At 43.4% G+C, this 27772-nt stretch overlaps 3 protein-coding genes and 1 long non-coding RNA gene across 9 annotated transcripts in view; 2 read left to right on the top strand and 2 right to left on the bottom strand.

Annotated features, from left to right (window-relative positions):
- Nucleotides 1-1980, top strand: part of PRKD3 (protein kinase D3) — a 62747-nt gene extending 60767 nt beyond the window's left edge. For both annotated transcript variants that reach the window (XM_060186889.1, XM_060186888.1), the window contains exon 19: nt 54-1980. In XM_060186889.1, coding sequence (XP_060042872.1) covers nt 54-227 — 174 coding nt within the window. In that variant the 3' untranslated portion in view covers nt 228-1980. The remainder of the gene's footprint in view (nt 1-53) is intronic.
- Nucleotides 1-27772, bottom strand: part of LOC132537461 (uncharacterized) — a 317125-nt gene that overhangs the window by 224060 nt on the left and 65293 nt on the right. The gene's annotated exons all lie outside the window — the stretch shown is intronic.
- On the bottom strand, nt 1526-16192 carry NDUFAF7 (NADH:ubiquinone oxidoreductase complex assembly factor 7). 5 transcript variants are annotated; one of them, XM_016187234.2, is made up of 10 exons: nt 16062-16191; nt 15686-15849; nt 13168-13248; nt 11725-11835; nt 10467-10680; nt 9735-9793; nt 8573-8683; nt 7509-7652; nt 5039-5212; nt 1526-4260 (listed from the first exon to the last, which is right to left on the bottom strand). In XM_016187234.2, exons 1-10 carry the CDS (start codon nt 16111-16113, stop codon nt 4045-4047), a joined length of 1326 nt encoding a protein of 441 aa, XP_016042720.1. In that variant the 5' UTR covers nt 16114-16191; the 3' UTR covers nt 1526-4044. The 5 variants fall into 5 exon arrangements, with proteins under 5 accessions (XP_016042720.1, XP_060042894.1, XP_060042893.1 ...); XM_060186911.1 differs by lacking the exon at nt 11725-11835 and having other exon boundaries at nt 16062-16192; XM_060186910.1 differs by lacking the exon at nt 13168-13248 and having other exon boundaries at nt 16062-16192.
- Nucleotides 16231-27772, top strand: part of CEBPZ (CCAAT enhancer binding protein zeta) — a 21625-nt gene continuing 10083 nt past the window's right edge. Inside the window, exons 1-8 of the mRNA XM_007520999.3 lie at nt 16231-16380; nt 18203-19698; nt 22122-22353; nt 23037-23226; nt 24739-24827; nt 25897-25950; nt 27016-27118; nt 27228-27296. Of these exons, the coding sequence (XP_007521061.2) occupies nt 16231-16380; nt 18203-19698; nt 22122-22353; nt 23037-23226; nt 24739-24827; nt 25897-25950; nt 27016-27118; nt 27228-27296 (2383 nt within the window). The remainder of the gene's footprint in view (nt 16381-18202; nt 19699-22121; nt 22354-23036; nt 23227-24738; nt 24828-25896; nt 25951-27015; nt 27119-27227; nt 27297-27772) is intronic.

Genomic DNA, 27772 nt, shown 5'->3' with positions numbered 1-27772 from the left:
TCTGATGGTGGGAGGGCTCTGTGGACAGCTTTCTGTCCCCTTCATTTCCCCAGGATTACCAGACGTGGCTGGACCTGCGAGAGTTCGAGACCCGCATTGGGGAGCGCTACATCACCCATGAGAGTGACGACGCACGCTGGGAGGTGCATGCCTACACACACAACCTGGTGTACCCCAAGCACTTCATCATGGCCCCCAACCCTGATGACATGGAGGAGGACCCCTAGCTCTCAGGGAGCCCGTTCACCACAGGAGTGCCCCGGCTTCCGGCTGGAGTCTTGCCATCACTCTCTGGAGCCCAAGTCTGCAGAGATGCCAGGACTCAAGGGGCAGGATAAGGACCTGCCCCCCAGTACTGCAGTTCAGTTGGTCCAGGAGGTGAAATGAGTGACAGAACCGCATTGTGGAGCCAAGGAGTGTTTCACAGTCTCCTAGTGTTTGCAATAACTGGGTTTTGTACTTTTCCTGGTTCCACAGCAGCACTTAATTTATCTCCCCTTCCTGTTCTGACAAGAGGTCAAGGAAGGATCCAGTTATGGCAGAGCAGACTACATCCTGCCAGGGCTGTGAGACTGACCACCTCCTAAGCCGCTCTGCATCGAGGAGACCCTGCCCTGAGGCTGCCACCTGCGGTTCATGTTTATTTCACTGGTTACATCTGGGGGCAGGGGTTCCCCTAGATGAGGGCTAGGTTGTTCTGATTTCCCTTGTTAGGTCAATCAAGGCTTCAAACCCTATGGAACTGAAATTCTGAATATGCTCTCTACAACATAAAAATCAGAGGTAACTGGGGACACCTGACACTACAGAAGCAGGAGTTGGGTCTTCGCTCTGCTCTGCTCCCTCGAGCTCCCAGTCCCAAGACTCCACTTCCACTGTTGAGTAGATCTAATCTTGCATTAGTTAGAGCTAAATCATTGGAGGGGGGAGATTTACATACAAACATATTCCACAGGGAGCAAGAGAGAGCTGTGTCCTGTTTCTGCCCCCAGCTACTGAAGGGCTTGACAGATGCCTGGGATACTTCAGAATCAGTTACTTGAAGCAGTTTGTAAGGGGGGTTTGTAAGGGCAGAGCCGTATTATCAGCAGAGCAAAAGCAAAAATGAAGGAAGTTGTTACTGTTTTAGATATTTCAGCTCTAGCATCCAGTTAAGGAATTTTTTTTTTTTAACTCATATACTCAAGTTTGAAAAGTTAGACATCTTCATAGCTTTTTAGAAAGTTCCTGATAGGTTTTCCAAAGTAAAGCAATAAAGAACTTAAGATCTGGGACCATCCACTTATTTAAAAAGAAAAAAAAAATCTACTGTTTCTTCATAAGAGAAAGTCTAGGTTTAAGTCATGGCTTCATTACACGCAAGTTGGTCTACATAGCTGAAAAATTTTGAGTTCCTTGATCTACTTAGAAAATGAAGATCAAAATTCAAAAATTAACTGGAATACTTTGCATACTTACATGATCTAACTTTATAAGCCAGGAAAGTAAATGCACTCTTTTTTCTACTGCCTAAGAAGTTTTCTAGAGAACATTTTGTAAAGGCACTGTCAGATGATTTAAGTTGCATCTGACTCCAGATGCCATATAACCTGTATAACCATTTTTTTTTTCTTTAAGTCCTTTTTGTATAAGAAATAACCATTTGGTAAAAACATTTAATAATGTACAGAGTAGTCTATAATGACACTGTTTAGTACATTTTTTATATTTTTTGTTACATCCCACTTTTTGTAAATATTCTCAAGAAAGTTTGGTAATAAAATCTATTTCCATATCATCACACTTTCTCACATGAGAACCTGAGCCCATGTCCAGCAGACATATCCAAAGAAAACAGTATTTGCTTGTTATTTTTCCAGGTGATGACAAGAGAACTATTTTGGAAATAGTATTTGTAAATGAAAATAATGTTATATTTAAAAACACTGACTTTTTAACTGACTAAAATAAAAACACTTCATTATTACAGTTTCATATGAACATTGAGGTAATTATCCAGAGGTCTCATTTCTTGGCAAGAAAGTCATACTGTAGATTTTTCAGGTATGTTCACTCAAACAAGCAATTCAACTGTTGCAGCTGCTTGCCCAACTCAAAGCAAATCTTCTAGAGTTTGTTACAAAGCAATGGCCAACTCCTGTTGGGTTTAACAACTGGTGGCGGGGGGGGGGGGGGGGGCATCTTCATCGTCCTAAGAATACTCCCGAGAAAAGAAGATGGGGGTTAAAAGAATGGCTAGGGAGTCAGGCAGTAGCGCAGCGAGTTAAGAGCACGTGGCACAAAGCACAAGGACCTGAGAAAGGATCCTGGTTTGAGCCCCCGGCTCCCCACCTGCAAGGGAGTCACTTCACAGGCGGTGAAGAGGTCTGCAGGTGTCTGTCTTTCTCTCCCTCTCTGTCTTCCCCTCCTCTCTCCATTTCTCTCTGTCCTATCCAACAACAACAACAATAATAACTACAACAATAAAACAAGGGCCATAAAAGGAAATAAATAACTATTAAAAAAAGAAGAAGAAGAATGGCTAGGAATGACCCTAAATTGGGTGGCCATCTACAGAGGGCATTTTCCTTTACTTCAGAATGCGACACCATATACACCATATGCTCCACCCTCAGTGAGGACAGACAACAAGTAAGGCAACACTTCATCTCTACCAGTCACCTCCCAAGCTATGTCAGCCTTAAGCTAAGACATACCTTTGTGTTGCCCACACAGCATCTATTCACAAAGTCCACTTGTCTGGCATTAGTCTTATCACAGCTTATCATTTATCTGAAAAGAGGTTCAGTTTAGAAAATGATTCTTCCCACACGATAATCTGTACTTATTCTGCTTTTTAAAGTATATGTTTGGTTGGCTGGCTTCCTTCTCTTTTTTTCTTCCATTTATTGCATAGGACAGAGAAATTGAGAGGGGCAGAAGAGGTAAGGAGAAAGATAGACACCTGCAGACCTGCTTCACCCCTTGTGAAGTGACCCTCCCTACAGGTGGGGAGTTGGGGTGGTTTGCTAGCTTCTCTATCCTTGAAACTCATCTTCATTTCAGGTTGGGAAATGTCACAGTGATTACTGGCATCCCTTGATTTTCATATACAATAACTATCACAGAACAGAAAAGAATGTGCACTCATAGTGATTTACATGAAAACTACTTCAAAGCATTCCATTTAATATAGCTTTTCTCAAAAAAAAAAAAAAAAAGGAAAAAGGAGGATCAGAACTATAAGACCTCCTATTTTTAAGTATTTATTTATTCTCTTGTTGCCCTTTTTTTATTGTTGTAGTTATTATTGATGTTGTTGCTGTTGTCGTTGTTGGATAGGACAGAGAGAAATGGAGAGAGAGGGGAAGACGGGAAAAGACACCTGCAGACCTGCTTCACCGCCTGTGAAGCACCTGTGAAGTGACTCCCCTGCAGGTGGGGAGCCAGGGGCTCGAAACAGAATCCTTATGCCAGTCCTTGCACTTTGCGCCACCTGTACTTAACCCACTGCGCTACTACCCGACTCCCAAGACAACTATTTATTTTATTTTATTTTTTAATATTACTTAAAGAGAACCAGGACATCATTCTGGCATGTGTGATGCTGGAAGTTAAGACTTGGGACCTCATGTTTGGGAGTTCAAGACTTCGTTCACTGTGTCACCTCCTGGGTCATATACCCTGAATTTTTCACTTACCAGACCTTAAAAGATTTTCTGTCCGAACATACTTCTGTACCACATCCTAATAAGCACTATATGGATAGTTATATTTATTCTCTTCTCTTCAAATAGCCAGCAAGGTTGAGTATAGTATTTTTTAAATCAATTACTACTCAAAATAAAACAAAAATACAACTTGCTTATAATGTAAGCTCATTTTCAGTTAACTTAGAGCATTAAGTCGAGAACATACACTGGCACCAAGAAAAGTCAGACATAACCTGAAAAGTAAATGTTTACTCATACTATTATAGAAAGTGGGCTGTATAAAATATTTAACTATAACCTTTACCTGAAACACATTGCCTTTATTGTGGTTTCTCAGACTTAAGTCCAAACTTCACCGCCAGGTAAGTTCCCCAAACCCAGCTACAGATGAGGCTGAGGGTTCAGACTGGCGTGTGTTCATCTGACAATTTGTACCAAGAAGTCTCTGGTGAGGTAGCAAAGCAAAGAAATTAAACCTTTCTCCCATCTTCTTGGGATTCATAAGCATGTCATAGCCCTGAAGTAACTGCTGCTTCAGTGACGGCTCGTCTGACTTATCCAGAAGAACCTGAAGAGAAGAGATTTCTCAGTGAGAATAACTAGGGGGGATTTCCCAGTACAGACAGCATACTAGTGACAGTGAGATGTTTAATGAAGCAGTCCTCCAAAGGATTCTCCCCCCAAATGACTGACCTCAGGGTCACCATGTGCTTATTGAACATTTAAGATGCTATGATTTAGCCAATCAGCACTCCTACTAATCAGTCAAAAAACCTAACAGACTATGGCAGAGCACCCCTGCTGGCAATGGGAGGAGAAGCACTGGATTAGGTTTCTTATCTTTATCTGAGTAGTAAAGCAAGGCTGGCATTACTGGGTCTGTGAAACCCAAGTCTTGCCCTTGGTTCTTCCAGACTGGTGTGATATGGACTGCTTTCTAGGAACTGAAACCATCAACAGCCAAGATCCAAAAAAGTAAATTTTTCCTCTTAACACATTTCCATTTTCTAGAAGAAAATGGTGTGAGCCAAGTCTGTCAGCCTGTGTCTGACAAAGGTTCTCAGGTGTTCTGACCCCTGCTGATAGGCTCAGATGTCCTCAGTAAGAGACTGGAAAATTCATACCCATAAAGGCAGTTGATTTTCCTAACAAATCACACAGCTTCTTTGGAAGTCTTGTGTGGAGATAACATGAAACGTACAATGCGTATCCTGCTCTATGGAGATGGGGACGCCAAGGATCTGGCTAAGCACAAGAACATTAAGGCCAGGTGAACTTATTAGTGAATATATTTTCTGAAATAGCACAAGACTGAGAGACTTGATGACAGTGAACTCCATCATTACCTTCAATCGGACATCAATGCCCATATTTTTTAAAAATGTCTGTTGCTGTAGAGGGCCCAGAGCTGCAACTCTTCCCTGTGCCATTCTGCGCAAGTAACTGAAGTCCACGTCGGCTGTGAGGTCTGCCGTTCCCGGGGCAGTCAGGACATCGTGAAGCCTGTGGCTGCAAAACCCCTTTGGAGCAATGTATATAAAGTGATGAATGAGTGTCTATCCATTTAGGGTTGTCAGTGTCAAGTTTTAAAAATGCTATGACTTAACAGCTCTGGAAAGGACACGTGCCCGGAATCAGCGGCCGTAGCACCCTGCTGTGAAGGGTGTGATTTGTGGAAAACCCCATATGAAGTGTAATGTTAGGGTGCCTGAAGAGGCTGCCTCAGCTTCCCATTCTCATTGATGACTGCCTGCAGTGATGGGATAGAGGAGACCACCACTCTCCAGATGAACTCGGGTTATCAGAAAGCAGACGGATCTTCGAAATGGAATCATCAACCAGAATATGCTACTGGATTCTACCCAGAACGAGTGTGTAAGAATCTGGGGGTGGTGGTGAGTGCACACATTATCATGCAAATGGACCCCAGTTCAAGCCCTCACCCTTCTGTAGGGGAGAAGGTTTTACAAGTGGTAAGGGAGGTCTGCAGGTACCTATATTTCTCTCTATATATCAACTTCTCTATATATCAACTTCTCTATCAAATAAAATAGAAAGGGGGGAAAAAATGTCCACCAGGAGCAATGGATTCAAGTGCCAGCACTGAGCCCCCGTGACAACCATGGTGGCAATAAAAAAAAAAAAACAACAGGAATCTAGGAGTTAAGGCTTGGAATCAGTATTTAAAAGAAACTTCCCACAGTTTATTTAAAGCCCAAAATCAAGAACCACACAGAGATCTATAAAATGACTGATAGTGTCATTTAAATGTATTTCCATTTAAGTATTTTGAACAGAATCATCATATTCACAAAACATAAGAAAGGATGTCTAGGAAAGGTAAAACTACATCTGGAGAAGGAAAAAAGATGTTGAAAATATGATAAAAAAATCATTATAGTAGCTTAATTAAATATGCAAGGTACCAAAATTTCTTGAAGACTTTTTTTTTTAAATCTTTTATTTTTTAAACTTATTTGTTATTGGATAGAGACAGAGAGAAATTGAGAGAGAAGGGGGAGATAGAGAGGAAGAGAGACAGAGAGACACCTGCAGACCTGCTTCACCGCCTGTGAAGCGACTCCCCTGCAGGTGGGGAGCCGGGGTTTCGAACCGGGATCCTTATGCCAGTCCTTGCGCTTTGCACCACCTGCGCTTAACCCGCTGCACTACTGCCCGCCTCCCTCTTGAAGACTTAACACGAGAAAGAACCAGATCATCGCTCTGGCATATGGGATATTGGTGCTCAGAACAAGCTCCCAAGTCTGGTGCTCTACTCATTGTGCTACTTCCCAGCCTGTCCCTCAATTTTTTGAAGTGAAAGAGGAGGAACTTAAGAAAACTGTCCTATTTGTACTCCATGGATGTCTCTATGCATTCACATAGGTGCATATAGGCTTCTCAACCTTTCAGACCCTTCAGACCTTGTTCAAGGCTAGCTAGACTGTGGACTTCGGAGGCTCACGAATGAGATCAGGGTTAAGGGTGAATATGGATGCACTATAAGACAAGTGTAATGAAGCAATGCTCAGCCCTGCAGAAACCAAAAACACAGACTCAGTGGGTGGCTGGCCAGGTGGCAGCTCACCCAGTAAAGGACACGACTGTGCATGAGGACCTGGGTTTGAGCCCCAGGCACCACATGGAAACAGCACGCACAGTAGGTGCTGTGTCTTGCACTGTTTTCTCCCCCTCTCTAACTTAAATTTGGAAAAGAGAAATAAAGAGTTCAATAAGAATCCCGTAGCCTCAGGGCTTGGTGCGCCAGAAAAAAGTTCCTCAATGAGCTCCAAATCTAATACTGATAAATTACTAAGTACCAGGCTGGGAGACAGCATAATGCTGTGCAAAAACCTTCACACCTCATGCTCCTAGGTTCCAGGTTCAATAGTGTGCACCACCACCACCCAGAGCTGAGCAGGCCTCTGCCTTAAAAAAAAAAAAAAAAAAAAACTGTAGGGGGTCAGGTGATAGCGCAGCAGGTTAAGCATACATGGTGCAGTGCAAGGACCAGGATAAGGATCCTGGTTCAAGCCCCTGGCTCCCCAGCTGCAGAGGTGTTGCTTCACAATCGGTAAGACAGGTCTGCAGGCTTCTATCTTTCTCTCCCCGTCTTCCCCATCTCTCTCAATTTCTCTCTGTCCTACAACAACAACAAAGGCAACAAAATGGGGGGGGGGGGAATTGTCTCCAGGAGTAGTGGATTCATAGTGCAGACACTGAGCCCCAGCAATAACTCTCAAGGAAAAAAAAAAAAGAAGAAAGCAAACAAAAAAATTGTATCAACTAACACATCAGGTGGGTGAACACACGTACCCGGAAGGTGTCCGTCTTGGTTCCATCATGCCCGTAGTCAGCGATCAGTGCAGCCCCTCCCTTGAGAGAGATGCGCTGGGCCAGCTCCTGGATGACAACACCAGCATCAGGACTCAACTCTACGTGGTCCCTGGCTTCATCAGGCTGGAAGAAGACAAGAGAGACTCAAACTGCATCGCTGGAGAGAACAGCTTTTAGTTCTTAGAATTCTTGGGTTTTTCCTTAGTGAGGAATTGTTAGCTCCTGCCTTCCGTGCTTCACAGGACATACTCTTTATTATGTGCAGGAGCCCTGGGTCTGGATGCCAGCCACCTGAGTGCAAACATTTTTGCTTGAGCCCTTTTATGAAAGGACTGATGCCACCCTAACCCCCCAGAGAATAAATCATACTGTCACTTCATGGTGCATTACTTTAAGTCACATTTACATATTCCACTAGGTTGAATGCATTAGAGAGGAACCTTGTTCTGCCTAAAACAATGGCTGGCACTCATAGCATTGTGCTCAAAGAACAAATGACATAAATCCACTACCTGTAAGCATATTATGAAGCCTTCTGCTGGGGCTAAAGGCAACCCAGTCCTATGTCTAGGAACATCAAGGTTGTGGATTAGGCTGAAAGGCCTAAGGCCCTCATTTCCCAAACTGCCCTACTCTTAAATGGTGCTTAGAACAGTGCCTGGTAACTTAAAATATGAAATAACAACATATTGATACACAACATGGAACTATACTAATTCCTGAAATAAGTGAAAATATATATTTTTATTTTATTTTACTGTCCCATGCTATTTTGCTGCTCCCAGGCTGGTTTTGTGATTTTTTTTTTGAGATAAACAGCAGAGTTAAGGTCTCACTAAGCAAGCCCAGATTCTCTCTTACCACACTACACAAGGGCAGCAGCTAAGAAATGGCCCAGCCCAGGCCTCTGCACTGTTTGCCATTAATAAAAGCACCTCACACTCTGTAAGCAGCTCTTTCCTTTAGAAGGAGCTCCTACGGCAACTCATCAAAGACACAAGTTGGCTGCAGACTGATTAAGGAGAAAAGCAGCATCTTCCTACCTGTATGAAGGCCTCTGCTGCAGTAGCACCCGGCGCCAACACAAACCTCAGTCTGTCAGACGCTTGTGGGTCTATATCTATTAACACTTCCCGCCATCCTTGTGGTGTTTTCTAAACACAAAATAGCGCATTACAACATTCTTTTCATGTTCTCAGAACTGCCTTTACCAAAAATCACTATGACTTTTCTCCTCTTCCTACACACAAGATAAACAGCAACTACGGAACACTTTACCACTCAAGAATCACTGAAATACATTACTTCCCACATCACAAATAAACTGAAAGATGCAAACTATTAACAGAGTCTCAGTAATACAGGTGGAGCTGCAGAAGATAAAGTAGTACCATGGAAAGTGCCCCCAAATTAAAAAAAAAAAAAAAATTCAGGAAGACTGATCAGAAGCTTGACAATTCGCTAGTTAATAGTTAATAATGCAAATTCGTAGCCTTAGGAGTTACCAGTGTGTGTGCACTAATTCCAGATCACCAATCTTCTCACAAGGAGACTGAAGACAACTAATTTGTGTAAGAGTTTATTTGATAGGACAGAGAGAAATTGAGAGGGAGGGGAAGATAGGAGGAGAGACAGAGACCACATGCAGCACTGCTTCACCACTTATGAAGCTTCCTCCCTGCAGGTGGGACTGGGGACTTAAACCCAGGTCCTTGTGCCTAGTACATGCACTTAGCCAGGTGCACCACCACCTGGCCCGCAAAACTCACATTTTCATAGTTTAAAAATATTTACTAGGGGCCAGGCATTGACTCACCCAGTTGAACACACACATCACCATGCTCTAGGACCTGGGTTCAAGCCCTTCGTTCCTACCTACAGGAGGGAAGTTTTGCAAGTGGTGGCCAGTGCTGCACTTTGCTTTTGCTCGCCCTCTCTCTCTCTCTCTCCATCCCTCCCTCCCTCCCCCTCGCCTTTCTCTCTTGATTTTCTGGTCTCTAGAAAATACAATAAAAATAAATATCTTCCACTTATTAATTCATTAATACAGGTCAGTAATAGCCACCTTGCTTTTCAATTATAGCCATCAAGATTTCAAATACACTTTAATAGGCAGTATTCATATACTGAATAAATACCGTGTTTATTCTTATAATATAAGGCATTTGTTATTCAATCAGAAACGAGGCATCATCCTATCAATACCTGAAACTTGTGGATGGGCAGGGCATCAAAAAATTCATGTGCAAGATAAAAGCTGTACCCTATTTAAAAAGAAGAAGAAAAGTTTCAGCATGTTAAGGCAATTAGATGGCTCCTTCACATTAACAAAAACATCTATTAGCTCTTTAAGAGAGGGACTCACAGCTGTTCAGGTCCTCACAGCAGCCCCACTGCAGGGCACCAGGGGGCACTGGTGGCTACTCTCACCAGTCAGCTTATTCCTTTACCCAGCCCTGGGCCTGATGGAAACCAGAAGTCAGATGTCTGAGCTGGAAGAGAATGTGGACTGGAGCACACAGGGTCTGAGCTGGGCTCAGCCAAGTCCTACCTAGTGCAGGACGTGCCCTCCACACCCCGTGTCCCCTGGTCAAGTAAGGACGCTCAGAGCAGGAGGTGATTGAACTTTGCTTCCCTAAGTCCCAGCTGCAATGGGCCTCAGCGCCATTCCTCGGTGGTATAGAACGCTGAGGTATGACAAGAGATCTCATCTTGGTTTTTACTTTCTTTTTGCACAACTATGTGAAGTCCGTTGCTCCTTAAAGCTAGGTAATCTTATCTACTAGTGCAAAGCACCTGTTGAGAAGGTCACTCTTCTCTTGGGGCACAGGAATGGGCAGCATGGACCCCATCTGTGAGATTCATCCTGAAGGTTGTGGGCCCCTCTTTGCGGGGAGCAGTGAGCAAACCCTCTCCTTCATCAAGTCGAAGAATCACCTTTGGGGACATCCCGAAGGTCTCGGTACCAGTAAATTGGGAGGCCAGACTTGGTGACACCCTTCATGTACATAGGAGCTCCGGTGTGTCGCTCCAGCGGCGCCTTCTCCTTGGTTAGTGTGGCAGCCTGGGTTTCACTTAACTTCTCGCTCACCTCCACCAGATGGACTGAGATATCGCAGCTTCTCAGCACAGACCCAAGCTGGCTGAAGACCTACACATAAATAAGGTACAAAGTGGCAAACTATCCATAGAATGTGTTAAGCGGGTTTTAGGGTAACTAGCCATTTACCTCAGTAATTTGCTCATATCAAAGAAGTAACATTTGGTTTCAGAGATCTGTGTCTCAAAGAAGCACCTTTTGGTGGCAATTTATGGGAATCATCATGCATTAGTGTTATCAAGCACAATCTATATAAAGAGTAACAGTATACGATCATCCTAGTGACTAAAATTATGATTAAAAAAGACTTCGAATCTAATAAAAATGACTCAAGATTAGAGACTCAACAAAAGACCAAGGGAATAAGGGAATATATTAAAAGGCCTTGATTTGACAAAGTCCTCATGCCCATGAAGTAATCTTATCTTTAAGATGATTAAAATGTACCCTCAAGAAATCAAATTAAAAGGCATTAGGAACTTGAATGTTTTTAGAAGTCATATATAAATATGTGTATATATGTTTTTTTTTCTTTGTTCGCTACATCATTTTTTTGACTGCTGTAAACATGAAGGTGGGCATGGGATACAGCATAATGGTTATGCAAAGGACTCTAGGGGAGGTGGGTGAGGGAGAAGCTGAAGAGAACCTTGGGGTCCAGGTGTATGGTGATGCAAAAGGACCTCTGTTGTGGGTGAGAGTGTTCTGCAGAGAACTCTCATAGGGAGATGAGAGATTGTGCCCATGTGCCAATGACTACTACACTATAAACCATTAACCTCCTCCCCCAAAAAGAAGCCCCCTGATTTTTTGTAATTCAACTCTTCCCTTAATAAGAAAGTAAGTACACTCCAATATAGTGTCTTTGAAATGTTTTGTACTTGCAGGTTTCACATTCTCCCCACTCCCATTCTTTGATTTTATAGACAATAATAAAAAGCAATCTGTGACATTTGTCTGACATTATATTTAAGCTGATAAAGATTTTAAAAAGTAGGACTGAAAGTTAAGAAAATAAAAGTTTGTAATCATAGTCAGATGCAGTAAGAAAGTAACTATTAGATGAGACATTAAAGACATTCTCTTCTTACCTACCCTCAAAATATCTTCTGCAAGAGTACCCCGACCTGGGCCCAGTTCTACCAGCTGGAAAGCTGGACTTTTTCCAGTGGCCATCCATTCACTGACAAACCATATCCCTAGCAGCTGTGGTAGGGAGGGGGAGGGAGGGAAATAAAGCTTTTAAAATGTACCACGAGAGGCCAGGTGTTGGTGCACCTGGTTAAGTGCACACATTACAGTGTGCAAGGACCCAGGTTCAAGCTTCTGGTCCCCACCTGCAGGGGGAATGCTTCACGAGTGGTGAAGCGGAGCTGTAGGTGTCTCTCTGTCTCTTTCCCTTTATTTCCCCCCTCCCCTCTCAATTTCTGTCTCTATACAACAATAAATATTTTTAAAAAAAACATAGTGTACCACATAAGTGGCACCAAGTGAAAACATAACCTTGCACCAGAAAACAAAATGTTCACAAGTACAAATCATGAAATCTGCCCGTGTGTGTGTGTGTGTGTGTGTGTGTGTATGTGTGTCACACATAGGAACTTCCCTGAGACTGTGTTACAATTCACTTAGGGAGATCAGGAACAGGAGAAAAGTTTGAAAGTAGCCTCCATTCTAAAAGGTCCCAAGACACAAGGAGACTGTCAATCAGAGAAAGATACTAATGTTTGAAAGCAAATAAACATGACATTTCTAGTCTTCATATAATTTTAGATACAGTAAATTTTTTTTTCTTTCAAAGATGTCTTTATTTTTCTGAGAGAGGAGCCAGAGCCTTGATCAGCTCTGCATATGATGGTACCAGGGATTGAACCTGGGACCCCTGGGACCTCAGGCCTGCAGGTTATATGACTGTACTACCTCCCTGACCTAGACACAGTAATTTATAATACCCATGTAGTATCCACCTGTGTAGTATTTCCTACTTTTTAAAAAAGATTTATTTATTTATTTATTCATGGGAAAGATAGGAGGAGAGAACCAGGACTTTCCTTAACAATAAAGATAGGGTATCTTAACTGTTACACTTCAATCTAATACTTTTTTAATATTTATTCATTCCCTTTCTGTTGCCCTTGTTGTATTATTGTTGTTGTTATTGATGTCATTGTTGATGGATAGGACAGAGAGAAATGGAGAGAGGAGGGGAAGACAGAGAGGGTGAGAGAAAGACAGACACTGCAGACCTGCTTCACCACCTGTGAAGCGACTCCTCTGCAGGTGGGGAGCCGGGGGCTCAAACCGGGATCCTTGCTTGGTTCCTTGTGCTCCTCGCCACGTGCGCTTAATCCTCTGTGCTATCGCCCAACTCCCAATATAAACATTTTAAATGCCCAGCTTTGCCATTTTCTTTCCTTTCCTCCTCTCTTATCCCATCACGAAAACTAAAATGTTCGCTGAATCACAAAAAGGAAACTGTCATAGTGCCCTCAACTGCTCCTGGAACTCGTCTCCTTTGTCGTTTATGTCAGATATTACCTCCCCAAAGATCTGGCTGATTTCAGGTGAAGTGATAAAATCCCCCTTTTCTCCCAGCATGTCGTGGTGCACATAGTAGCCCTACATAAAGAGAAAAATGGAGAAAACAACTTAATTTTCAACAAGGCTAATTTTTCATCATGTTCCTAAAATCGTATATACATTGTATGCAGTAAGATAAACAAATATTTCGAAATTCCTCTAAATAAGCGAGAACACCCATGTGTTTAGCAGCTTCTTCCAGAGTAAGCCACCTGGCAGCACTGTGAAGACACCATCACTCCCCAGGATCCAGCCAACAGAAGGACCCAGCTCAGTCCCTCATGATTCTCCCGCTCACATTCCCCTTGCCTCTGACAGGGTGTGCCTAGTTCTTGACCTGGAGGCTGGTTGCATGGGAGTCTTCCCACTAGACAGAGCATCAAGTGGTGTGCTTGTGATTTTTGCACTTGTCTATGAATGCTCTATCTCAACTGGAGCTTTGTAGTTAGTCCTGCTTGTCCACAGACCCACGCCACTGGGAAGGCTCTCAATTCCTTTCCTTTTCTTCTTCTCTCTTTCTGCACTGGGTCCCACACAGGTGTGAGTCTACTCCTCTTGGGTTAGCTTTGGTTTCCACTCTTTTTTTCATTTCAAGATAGGTACCACAGCACTACAGCTTCCTCCAGTGCTACTGCACTTCCTGTGGTGCCAGGGCTCAAGCCCAGGTCACACAAAGGGCAAAGTGCATGCTCTGCTGGGTGAGCTCTACCCTGCCCGCTTTTGTTTCTTCTGCCAGTCCTACCTGCAGGAGGACAGACTCTGCTCAAGTGCCACCTTCCCCGCCCTGCCTACCCAGCTCTCTGATCTCAGGAATACCCAGTGCTTCCTTCCTTCACTCTTTTATTTATATACCTAAGGTTCACCAGAAGGTACAGCTATTGGGGGAGAGAACTGTGCCTCAAAACTTTCATATGCCACGTTTCCACATGCCTCCAACTCAAGAAGCACTGAAGCATTGTTTTGAAATCCCAACGTTCCTCAAGATGCTTCCATCACTCCTCTCAGCACAGGTGAGAGTGACTAGTGGACTTCCCCTGCCTTCTCACCCCACCTGCCCTCACTCCTGTCTCTGGGTGGCCTCCCTGCTGCTGTTCCCTAAGTCTACCCCTGCACTGTGCTCTGGGACACAGGGTCATGCATCACACAACTTCACTGAAGTGGACGAGGACCCCCGTGCCCCTCTGGGCCTGACCAGAGCAGCTAAGTCATTCAGTGCTGTCTCTGCTCCATACATCATACATCTCTTGGGCCCAGGTGGTGGTGTGCATGTACTACAATGTACAAGGACCTGGGTCTGAGCCCCTGGTCCCCACCTGTAGGGGGAAAGCTTTTCAAGTGGTGAAAAGTTGCAGTGTTGCAGATGTCTCACACACACACACCACCCCCTTCTTAATTTTTGGTTGTCTCTATCCAATAAAGATAATTAAATTTAAAAAAGAATCCTTCTCTTTCTCTCCAGAAGGATTTCAAGGGTGCAGTTTTATTTGTTTGTTGTTGGTTTTTTTTTGTTTTTGTTTTACTGTTGTTGTTTTTAATTAAAGAGAGTGAGGGGAATGGAAAATGGAGAGAATCTAACATGGGACACTGAAGACCAACAGGGGACCTCATGCTTTAGAATCCAGCACCTCATCCACAGCACCGCTTGACAGGCCGCTCAGGCTGTGGTGGCAGAAAGTATGAACTTCTCGCGAATGCATTTGACTGCACACAGTTACAAAGAAAGTTCAACTGAAAAATACATCTCTGGTGTGGTTAAACCAAATGTGTGACATAGCAGTGCATTTGTTTCTCTAAGTGTGCTCAGTGTTAGACCACAGGATTTGCACGGTGAAGTCCCAAGTAATGGCGGTTCTCCCCCTTGTTAAGGGGGCCCATCCACTCTCAACAACACTTAGCACTTTACACAAGCTCCCCCTCCCTTCCTGTTCCTCTAAACCCCTAAACCCCTAACCTGAGAGAGATGGATTTTAGAGCAATGAGCCTGCCCAATGTTAGTACTAGAACCGAAATAAACCCATTTTCCTAAAACCAGACTTTTCTCAGCGGCCAGTAGTAGATTTATTTCTTCATTTGTAAGAGAGAGAAAACACTAGAGCATCTGGGAACTCTGGCACAAGTAATGCTGGGGATCAAACTCAGGTTCTCATGCTCAAAAGCGCAACACATCTGCTAAGCACTTCCCAGGCTGCAACTATGTATATTTTTAATTTGTTTTTTTATTTATTATATATGAGTTTCACATAAACAAGTGTTAAGATGGAGGACGGTTGGCACCACCCTTCTTCCCTCATCTCATCCAACCATTTGCTTGATGACGTGTCTCCTGAGCATCCCCAGTCTCCCTCTTTCTAATGGCACTGCCACTGACCTAACCCCTTCCCGACTCCTGACAGAATGATCTGTTCCCCCCACTTGTTTGGGAGGATCCCTGGGAGACTCCCCCACCCGCCTGGGCTGCACCGCGGGCCGACCCTACCTGGGCGGGGTTGGTCAGGACCTCCCGCATGTACTCGGCTACGGAGATGGGCCCGGTGGCCTTGATTTTGTAGGTCAGATGCCGCAGCATCGGGGTGACCTGCGGCTGCTGAGCCGGCTCCTTCCCGGGGCTAGAGCACCACCCTCTGCAGAGGCCGGGAGCGACTGCGGAGAGCACAGGAGACAGGCCGGTGAGCTCCGTGCTCGGACCCTGCAGCCCCTACCCGGGCGCGGAGCAGTACGGCGCGCACTGTGTCTGCCCAACGCCCGGCCAGGGCGCGCCCCACGCCGGACTCCAGCCCGCGGCCACAGGCTTCGAACATTCCTGGGACTCGCTAAGACGACCCGCGCCGTTTCCACGGCAACACGAGGCTCACCAGAGCGTGCCGCCGCCCCGGCTCGGGACAGTACCCGCGCTCCAGCCATCATCAGTCACGTGGGGAAAAGAGCAGCCACTTCCTGTAAAAGTCCCGTCTCCGCCGGAAGTGCGTCATCCCCGCGCCGCCGAAAAAAGGCACTTGGCCCGTAACGTGGGTCTAGCTCGCCATGGCGGCCGCCAAGAAACCTCTGGAATTCCACGCCAAGAATCCTTGGCAACCGCAGGAGGCGGTGGAAGATCCAGACGATGAAGAGGAAGGCGATGAGACAGAGAATGGCTTCTCCCTGGAGGAGGTGCTGCGGCTCGGGGGCACCAAGGTAAAGGCCTCGGAGAAGCAATGGGGGCGCGTATCGGTCGCCCACGGGCTGCCGATCTGGAGGGTGACCTGCACCCGGTCCTGGTCTCAGGAGATTCTCTGCCCCATGTGGGATAAGGGCAGTCTAGGTGGGACGTATCAAGCCGCCCATAGCTCGGTCAGGAAGGAGAAACTAGTGAGGACGCGGTCCGGGTCCTGACTTGGGGGCACCGGTATGTTGAAGTCAGGCAAAGATGCATCTCACCCCGCGCTTTGCTTCCGGCACGCACCGGAAGCCGTCTGCTCACTTGAGATTTACATCTGAAATTAAGGAAAGGGGTTGTAGCTAGTCTTTGCTTTTTAAAGTTTTATTTATTATTGAATAGACACAGAGAAAAATTGAGAGGAGCGGGAAATATAGAGGGAGAGAAAGAGAGACGGAGACACCTGCAGCCCTTCTTCACCACTCGTGAACCTCCCCCCTTAAGGTGGGAACCAGGGGCTCGAACCTGGGCCCTTGCACATTGTAATGTCCATGCTTAACCAGGTGAGCCACCACCTAGCCCCCGCCGATTTTCTGAATACCTAATATGTCAAACCCTGAGTACTGCGAAGTGGGTAGTCAGAAATGAGGTCATATGTAATATTTTGCATCCTCTCCTCCCACCTTAGAGATCCTTCCATATTAATACATAAAGCTCCTTCATTTAGCTTATAAATGCCTACAAAAGAAATCTTCGTTTGTCTTTTCTAGCTAACCATTAACTATGGATATTTATGTAGTCAGTATTTCAGATTTAAATAATGCTTCAGTAAATAGCATCTTTGCCCACAATTTTAAGTATATGTATAATCTAAATTTGTAAAAAGTAGGAATTAGAGGTATTTCCACTTAAATTCCCATCAGCTCTGAAGAGAAATGCCCCCACACACCACCTGTCAAAATTCTTATCTTTTCTCATCTGACCAATAAAGTGGATGTGATTCTGGCTTTAATTTTGATTTCTCTAACAGGTTAAGCATCTTTTCATATTTTTTAAGAGCCATCTTTTGTGACAGTTCACATATAGGAACTTTTACATTGACTGTTAAGACATTTTTTCTTTTCTTTTTTTTTTTTTTTGTTAATACTTTTACTTTATTTATTAATGAGAAGGATAGGAGGAGAGAGAGAAAGAACTAGACATCACTCTGGTACTTGTGCTGCTGGGGATGGAACTCAGGACCTCATGCCTGAGAGTTCAGTACTTTATCCACTGAGCCACCTCCTAGACCATGACGTATTTTATTTCCTCTATTTTATGTGCTTGTTCATTGGCTGGAGACAGAGATAAATTGAGAGGAAAGGGAAAGAAAGAGAGAAAAAGAGACACTTGCGGTACTTCACCACTTATAAAACTTTCCCCCTGCAGGTACAGACCAGGGACTTGAACCGAGATCCTAGAGCATTTTAACATGTGCGCTCAATCAGGTGCCCCACTGCTTAGCCCCTAAGCCATTTATTTTCTTATAAGTTGTCATTGTATTTTTTTTTTCAGTTCATTGTCTCTGTCCTCATATATTTTTGGCGTTTAAGGAAATGATAAATGTACCTATAGTCTCTTCTATGGACCTGAACTTCTATGTGAAATTTGGAATAATTTTCCTTACTTAGAAATTTTTTTTAATTTTGTTCTATTTTGTGGTTTTGTTTTTCATACTTAATTCTTTGACCCATCAAGCCTTTATTTGTATGTAGGATGGGAGTCTCAGTTCAACTGACAATGACACTCTTCAAATTTTGAAGTTTCAACTGAAACTGGTGGATTGTGATGTATTTTGACTTCCTTGTGTTTCCAATACAGCAAGATTACCTTATGCTGGCTACTTTGGATGAAAATAAGGAAGTTGTGGATGGAGGCAAAAAGGGAGCCATCGATGACCTTCAGCAAGGTGAACTGGAAGCTTTTATTAAAAGCCTGAGTTTGGCCAAGTATGCGAATTACCTAAATGAAGAAAGTGAACCAGCTGAAAAAGAAGGTGCCAGCAAAAAAGAAAGAAAAGTAGATAATAAAAAGCAAGTGGCACCAGAAAGTGAAAGGACACCCACCAGTAAGGTGAAAAATAAAAAGAGGTCTGAACAAAAGCCAGATGAGAACCAGGACTGCAGTGCTGTTCTGAAAGTAAAGAAAGACAAGCAACAAGACATCTTTGAATTTCTGGAGAGACCTGTGCTGTTGCTGAAGCCAGGGGGCAAGTGGTACGATCTGGAGTATAGCAGTGAGTATTCCTTAGAGCCCCAGCCCCGGGAGCTCGTGGCGAAATACAAGGCCTTGGCTCAGAAGTTGTATGAGCATGAAATCAACTTATTCAAAAATAAAAGCAATCACCAAAAGGGAGCCTCTTCTACGTGGATGAAGGCCATCGTGTCCTCGGGAACCCTGGGGGACAGGATGGCAGCCATGATTCTCCTCATCCAGGATGACGCTGTCCACACCCTCCAGTTTGTGGAAACTCTGCTAAGCCTCGTGAAGAAGAAAGGCAGCAAGCAGCAGTGCCTCATGGCTCTGGACACTTTCAAAGAGTTGCTCATCACAGACCTTCTGCCTGACAGCCGCAAGCTGCGGCTCTTTAGCCAGCACCCTTTCACCACGCTGGAGCAGCTGGCCAGCGGCAACAAGGACTCTCGAGACCGGAGGCTTATCCTGTGGTATTTCGAAAACCAGCTAAAACATTTAGTGGCCGATTTTGTGCGGGTCCTGGAAACCTTCAGTCACGATTCACTGATGGCCACCAAAATCCGAGCCCTGGCAGCGGCTCACGAGCTGCTTTGCAACAAGCCCGAGGAGGAAAAGGCACTACTCGTGCAGGTGGTCAATAAGCTGGGCGACCCTCTCAACAGAATCGCCACAAAAGCCTCCCATCTCCTGGAGACGCTGCTCTGTAAGCACCCCAACATGAAGGGGGTCGTGTGCGGGGAGGTGGAAAGGCTCCTCTTCCGCTCCAACATCAGCGCCAAAGCCCAGTACTACGCCATTTGCTTTTTGAATCAGATGGTCCTCTCCCACGAAGACAGTGACTTGGCTAACAAGCTAATCACTGTTTATTTCTGCTTCTTCCGGACTTGTATCAAGAAGAAAGATATTGAATCCAAAATGCTCAGTGCCCTTTTGACAGGTGTCAACAGGGCATACCCATACGCCCAGAGTGGAGACGACAAAGTCAGGGAGCAAGTGGACACACTCTTTAAAGTGCTACATGCCGTCAACTTCAGCACCAGCGTGCAGGCGCTCATGTTGCTCTTCCAAGTGATGAATTCTCAGCAGTCAATATCAAATCGCTACTACGCGGCTCTGTACAGGTAAGTGCATGGTCCATGCAGTACCTCTCCATGGGCAAGAAAAGGGCATAGGAAACTGGGGTGCAGGGGAGCGGGCGGTCGTGCAGCAGGATACGTGCACGTGGTGTGAAACGCAGGGACTAGCATAAGGATCCTGGTTCAAGTCCCCAGCTCCCCACCTGCAGGAGGATCACTTCACAAGTGGTGAAACAGGATCTGTCTTTCTCTCCCTAACTCTGTCTTCCTCCCCCTCTCCATTTATCTCTGTCTTATCCAGCAACAACAGCAACAGTAACAACAACAAAATAGAGAAAATGGTCACCAGGAATAGTGGATTTGTAGTGCAGGCACTGAACCCCAAGAAAAGAAAACTGGGGTGCGGGGACGGGGCAGTAGCAAACTGTGTTAAGTAAGTGCACGTAGTGTGAGGCACAGACCAGTGCAAGTATCCAGGTTCAGGCTACTGGCTTCCCACCTGTAGGGGGGTCACTTTGCAAGCAGTGAAGCAGGTCTGCAGGTATCTGTCTTTCTCTCCCCATCTGTCTTTCCCTCCTCTCAAGTTCTCTCTGTCCTATCCAACAACAACAAAGGAAAAAAATGGCCTCCAGGAGCAGTGGACTCAGTGCAGGCACCGAGCCCCAGCAATAACTCTAGAGGCAAAAAAAAAACAGGTGCAGGCCATCATCACCAACATGCTCCTCACCAGCTGTCAGTCACTTGGTCTTTGTGTCTCTAGGATAAGTATGTTTTTTTTTAAAAAATATTTATTTATGTATTTATTCCCTTTTGTTGCCCTTTTTTTGTTGTTGTTGTTGTAGTTATTATTGATGTCATCATTGTTGGATAGGACAGAGAGTAATGGAGAGAGGAGGGGAAGACAGAGGGGGAGAGAAAGATAGACACCTGCAGACCTGCTTCACCACCTGTGAAGCTACTCCCCTGCAAGTGGGGAGCTGGGGACTTGAACCAGGATCCTTACTCCGGTCCTTGTGCTTTGTGCGATAAGTATGTTTTTATGCTTTAAATACATTGCTTTATTATTTTTATTTTGAGAAGTTGTTAAAATATAGAAAAATCATGTCCGTCACCCCTGAATCATTCAGAATTAATATAGTGCTGTACTTGCTTTCAATCTTTGGGGCATTAAATAGACCTTTTATTTATCATCACTGGGGCTTCACTGCTCGCAGCTGACTTTCAGATGGAGGAAGGGAAAGACATTCCAGTGTGGTGGGGGCCAGGCTCAAGTCTGGCACATGATAAATTTGGAGGTCTTCAGTTTTTCAGTAACCTAGGGATCTCAAAGACTTGTGGATTTTTTTTTTCTTTTTTTTTTTTTTCTTTTAAGGTATTTTATTTTATTTTTGAGAGATGGCAGAGAGAGAAAGACACAAAGAAACACCAGAGCACTGCTCAGCTCTGGCTTGTGGTGCAGGGGATTGAACCTGGGACTTTGGAGCCTCAGGCATGACAGTCTCTTTGCATAACCACTATGCTATCTACCCCCGCCCAAGACTTGTGAATTTTAGCAAACATTTTACTCCTGTTAGAAAACATAATTTTTTTTAGGTTTTTTTTTTTTTTTTTTTGCCCTTGTTTATCGTGGTTATTTTTTGTTATTGCTGTCGTTGTTGCTGGATAGGACAGAGAGAAATCGAGAGAGATGGGAAGACAGGGAGAGAGAAAGATAAACACCTGCAGACTTGCTTCACCACTTGTGAAGTGACCCCCCCCTGCAGGTGGGGAGCCAGGGTCTCGAACTGGGATCCTTAGCCGGCCCTTGCACTTCACACCATGGCTGCGTCCAGCTTTTTTTTTTTTTTTTTAAGTCAATGTCATGCAAAAAGTCAGTCATTCAAATCACTCTCTTATGAAACGCAATTGAAAGCAGACAGCAAACTTAAGATATTCAGAGAGAACAACGAGGGGGAAATCGAGAGAAAAGTGGTAGGCAGTCTTTGCTTCTTTCACCTTGAACCAGATTATCCAGATCTCACCATGTAGCATCATGAGTCCCCAGAGGGCGTCCTAGTCCAAAAAGCTCCTCGAAATACCATTTAGGGTGCTTCTGAGGGTTCCTGCTGGATAGCTGCAGGCACCCATTTTTAAAAATGTCTTTCCATCGAAGAAAGAATCCAATCACCCCTACCCCTGTCACTTAACTCTTAAGGCAGAAATGGCCTCTTGCCTTAGAATGTAACAGAAAGGTTATAGCCAACCCATATGAGGTTGACAGTTTCTAGTATATGACTGCTGGTTGTGATAGAAAAAAATAATAACAGATAAGCATGTACTCTTGGGCTGGTGTAGATAGCTTATGTTTATGCAAAGAGACTCTCATGCCTAAGGCTCTGAAGTCCCAGGTTTCCCCGTACTACCATAAGCCAGAGCTGAACAGTACTCAGGTAAGAAGATAAGGAAGAGTGTTTGCTCTTGTTCCACAGGAAGATGTTGGATCCTGGGCTGACGTCGTGTTCTAAGCAAGCCTTGTTCCTTAACCTTGTCTACAAGTCTCTGAAGGCTGACATCGTGTTGCGCAGAGTGAAGGCTTTTGTGAAGAGGTTGCTTCAAGTTACTTGTGAACAGATGCCGCCATTCATATGTGGAGCTCTGTATCTTGTGTCTGAGATCCTTAAAGCAAAGCCAGAGTTAAGAAGTCAACTAGAGGACCATCCGGTATATTTTATATCTGCTTTTCAATTGAGTGGGTTCTGAAATGTATGTTTTGTTTGTTTGTTTGTTTGTTTTTGCTTTGCTTTAGTGACAGTAATTTGTGTAATTCTCTGGAGCATTTGAGACTGCTCCAGACTGCTCTGGGGCTGACAGACCTGGCATTTAGTCCCAGGGATCTACCTTCCCAGGTGAATGAATGTGTGGCTTGTCCCATTTGCTCATAATAAGCTGCACCGCATTTACAGCAGATAGTTATATCGGGTCGTGGAACTAATAGATCTTCTAAGCCTGTTTCTTAGTTGTGAAATGGGCATAACTACTAGCACCTGCCTTATAATATTATTTACACCAGATCAGAAATATATTTGAAATCTGAATGTCTTATTGGAGTAGATTTCCAAAGCCCAGGGATTCTTGACTTAAACCTTAACTGGATTACATTAAGAAAGAAGAATATGGTCTCCTCTTTTGTTCTGTTTTTCATTACTAGAACTTCCCTTTTTCACCATAATAGCAATAGGCAAATCTTCAAAAACTATCAAAAAATGAATCAGGATATAGTTCAGTGGTAGAGTTGAGTCCTTAATTGTATGAGGCCCTGGGATTAGCAATACACATACTCTCTTATATAACTGAGTATGGGATTGGGAGTTGATTGATCCAGATTCATTAAATCATTTTTTTAGGAGTCTGATGATGAAGAAAAGTTTGTTGACATAGCAGATGAAGAAGACATGGAAAAATTCACTGATGCAGATAAGGAAACTGAAGCAGATGCAGGAAAAAACGTTGAGGCAGAAGAAACTGTGTCTGTAAGTTCCACACAAGCCAAAAAACCAGGATCTGCTTCTTGGGTACACATTGATAATTTGAAAGGTGAGCTTCTTAAGTCTTTGTCTAGAAATGTTAGACCATGGATTTGGTTTCCTCTTATGTGGTACTAGACCTGTAAGATGATACTCTTTAATTGCCAGATAGATTTGGACCTTAGAAGCAAAATTCTGATACAGTGAATTAACTGATTTATTTGCTGACATTACTACAGATAACAGACATTTTAAATAATTTAAATTTTAGAAGTCAGATTTAATGACAAGACTGAACAGTTGGGTAGAGACTAATTAGCTTGTACTACTCGATCAGATTTAGTCCTTAGGTCTTTTTCTGTGCATGTGAAGACCTTAAACATATAGAGTATATATGAAGACATCAAATACTTGCACACACAAGTTTTTTATTTGTTTTTTTAATTTTCTTAATCTTTATCGGATAGTGACAGCCAGAAATGGAGAGGGAAGGGGGCGACAGAGGGGGAGAGAAACAAAGAGGTACCTGCAGCCCTGCTTCATCACTCGTGAAGCTTTCCACCTGCATTTGGGGACCAGAGACTCAAACCTGGGTCCTTGCATACTGTAACATGTGCACTCAACCAGGTGTGCCACCACCCGGCCCCTACAAGTTTGTTTTATAAACAAAAATACTTGGTTGTATTTGGTGAATGCTGTGCTATTTTTGGTTCTTTAGTTTGAGCATCATAATGTCGGTCTGCCGAGTCTTAAAGTGATATTTAGGGTTAAAACCTTTCTGTGAGGTAGGAACTTGAGGTTTCTGTACACGAATGCAATTCTCTTAATAGAATATTAAAGCTGAGAGAAATCCCAGCAGTACGGCCTCTTCATTTGAAGCTGTAAAAGAAAGAACACTAGCCTTGAGAGAGCTGTCCCATCTGCTTACGGTTTTAGAGAGATTCTACATGGTCACATCATTTCATCTATCCAGACTTCAGTTTACGTGTGAAATGTACAAGAGCAGGGATGTAGCCACCTGGGAAGCTTTGGAAGAAACCCATCAGCTTCCCTGAAGGCCAAATTGAGAGTGGGCCTTCAAAAGGGTGTTGAGCATGTACACTGAGAGGGAACTCCTCTGTTCTGGGAATTGTTTACATTTTTTGTTTCTAAAAGTTCGAGTTTCTAGAAGTGTGAAGATAATGTAAGGCCTGTTCAGATGGAAGTATTTTCTGGGGATAATGTTGTGACAAATACTGTCAAGTCTCAACAAACTTCAGGCCTTCTGCGTCCTCACACTTAGGAGATCATTATCTGTCCTTATCTAGAACTAGGCATCTTTTCTTGCTGGTATTTCAAAAAGTAAGGAGGGGGTAGGGAGGTGTCTTTAGTCACTGTGGTAAGCACACTGTCTGGTCTACTCTATAGGAAGTGCTTGGGCACTAAAAATTCTTGTTGGGTTTGGATTTTTTTTTTTTAAGCCATTTCAGATGTGTGGCTAAGAAAGCTGAATTTAATATTAATGAGATTGTACATGGTAGTTCTGGTAATCACTAGAGCCTAATTTAAGAGCATTTGAGAATTAGTGTTCTTTCATTCTCAGGTAGCAAACAGTTAAATGCGTATGATCCATTCAGTAGAAACCCTTTGTTCTGTGGAGCTGAACATACAAGCCTTTGGGAACTCAAAAAGGTGAAGTCATTTCAAATTGTCAACTCATTTGTGCTGTCTTTGTCCCTATGATGTTTCCACATGTCTTCCAAATGATAACTTACAGTGGCCTTTAATTAGTCTGTGTGTTAGAGCACAGGGTCCTAGCAGTCCAAGGTTCCATCTCTTCTCAACAGTGCTGGCCTCTCTCACATGCACACAATAAATGAATCTTCTAACAAAAAGTAAAGTAACAGCCTTACACAGGTGACACAGTGGTAGAGCTCTGGACTTGCCAGCTTGACGGAGGTCCTGAGTTTAATCCCTGGCACCACGTATGTCAGAATGTTGCTGTGATCCCCCGCCAACCCCTGTACGTACACACACACATACGTGTATATACCTTTGAAAAAAGTAGGTAGACTAAGCATTGCTTAAACAGCAGGTACAAAAAGCTGATTAGCTTAAAATTATATATTGCAACTTATCTTTTGGTTTTGGTATGGTGTCACAAGAAAATCTACACAGCAAAGACTATTAATAAATCCTTTTTCCAAGTGTATGTCCTTGTGAGACCAGCTTCTCAATAACATGGAACAGAGAATAGTGGAGAATCCACTATATTCTATTAAGACAAAAATAATGATGCTTTTCTCACTACAATGTGTTGAGAAACCACTCATTAAATAATTAGGTTTCATGTTTATGTCTGTGTAGTGGGTTTATTTAAATGAACTAGAAATGCTTACATTTTTCTGTTATAATTTCTAATAGAGAATGTATCAGTAAGCATAATGCACTTAAATGATGAAATCTTATGAAAGGCTGGGTAATGGTGCACCTGGTTAAGTGCATGTGTTACCATGCACAAGGACCCAGGTTCTACCCCCCAGCCCCCATCTACAGGGGGGAACTTCATGAATTGTGAAGCAGTGTTGTAGATGTCTCTGTCTCTCTCTAGCCCCCCTCATTTTCTCTGATCTATCAAACAAAATAAAGTTTAAATTTTTTAAAGGAGGAAAATTGCTTTAAAAAAAAAAAGAAAGAAAGAAATCTTGTGCCATAAGTGTATAATCAGTTAAATCTTAACTAACTCTGCTTTTCCCCCCAGCTAGCTGAGCATTTCCACCCCTCTGTGGCCCTTTTTGCAAAGACCATCCTTCAGGTAAGTCTAAAATATTCTGCAGGTCACAAATAAAAATAAGCAATTTATTTTTTAGATAATCAAAACTATGCAGTTTATTTTTTCATACAAGATGAAATCCTGTATTTCTCTGGATTTTTTTCTAAATATTTATTTATTCTCTTTTGTTGCCCTTGGTGTTTTATTATTGTCATTATTATTGTTGTTATTGATGTTGTTGGATAGGACAGACAGAGACACCACTGCAGCCAAGTCTCCTTCAGTGCAATGGGGGCCAGGCTTAAACCTGGACCACTCACATGGCAAAGCAGCAGCACACTTTCCAGAGGAGCTGTTTTCTTGACCCTCATTTCTCTATTCTTGTAGAGAAACGGTAGCCTGTTTGATAGAGTAGCACCTAGTTCTTACTCTAAGATGAATGCAAGTCTGGATATTAGGGAACTTCAGCAGGTTTCCTGGTGCTGTAGTGGCTGAGAAACCACAGCAGCTTCTTACCCTGTTCTGGCTTTGCTCCTAGAGAAAGACGGTCTCCTCTTCCCTTTTCTGGATAATGGATTTATTTATTCCCTTTTGTTCCCCTTGTTGTTTTTTATTGTTGTAGTTACTATTGTCATTGTTGAATAGGACAGAGAGAAATGGAGAGAAGATAGGAAGACAGAGGGGGAGAGAAAGACAACTGCAAACCTGCTTCACCACTTGTGAAGTGACTTCCCTGCAGGTGGGGAGCTGGGGGCTTGAACCAAGATCCTTATGCCAGTCCTTGCACTTTGCACCACCTGCGCTTAACCCGACGCGCTGCCGCCCGACTCCAAGATTTTATTTATTAATGAGAGGTAACAGGAGACGGAAAGAGTACCAGACTTCACTGTGGTATATGCTCTGTGGGACCTTCATGCTTGAAAGTCCAAGGCTATAAACACAGTGTCACCCTCCCAATTCTATGTGTTTGGTTTTTTCAGGTGAAGAATAATGTCCATGGGGTAATTTACTGCATATTCAGGCCTTTGATGCAACATAACACATTTTCATTTTTCTTATCTGCATACATGTGTATATTAAATCTCCCCCCACACCCCCAACTTTCAGGGAGACTATATCGAGTATTCAGGGGACCCACTGCAGGATTTCACACTAATGAGATTCTTGGATCGATTTGTATACCGAAATCCAAAGCCGCATAAAGGCAAAGGTATGCTTCTGTTTAGTCAGTCATGTGGTTCTCACTGTTGACATTTAATAAACAAATGTGTACGAGTAAATGAGTTTTTATATTGCCCTTTTTTTTTTTAACTCTTCAGAAAATACGGGCAGTGTTGTGATGCAGCCAAAAAGGAAGCATTTTATGAAAGATATTCGTGACCTTCCCGGTAAGCATGAAGTGTGTGTTCGTCAGAATTAAACAGAAGTACCAAAGACAGTCTCAGCCTTGGCCCTCAGGAATGTATTAATATGCATATGCTTTCACTTGCTATCTGGGTTTTTGTTTTGTTTTCTTTTCTTTTAACTTGATTACAGAAAATTTCAAGGATGTTCAAAATAAGCAGATGGTGTGAGGGACACACAGACACCCTGTGGGCATCACCCATTTTTAACAGTCTTCAACATTTTGCCATTCTGTAGCTTTTGATATGAACCACATACACATAAGTAATTCTTTTTCTCAATGTATCTTGGATATGTTTATATGCACGTCCATGATTCTTCTCTTTTATGGTTCACAACATTTTAACCTCTCTGTTACAAGTTTAGCAGAAAAGTCCATAACCAATTTTATCACAGAATATCCTTTTTATATATATATTTATTTATTTATTCCCTTTTGTTGCCTTTGTTTTATTGCTGT

This window comes from Erinaceus europaeus, chromosome 3 (assembly GCF_950295315.1).
Source record: "Erinaceus europaeus chromosome 3, mEriEur2.1, whole genome shotgun sequence".
NCBI classification, from domain to species: domain Eukaryota; kingdom Metazoa; phylum Chordata; class Mammalia; order Eulipotyphla; family Erinaceidae; genus Erinaceus; species Erinaceus europaeus.
The sequence above is the reverse complement of the archived record's forward strand: the minus strand, read 5'-3'. Positions and strand labels throughout refer to the sequence as shown.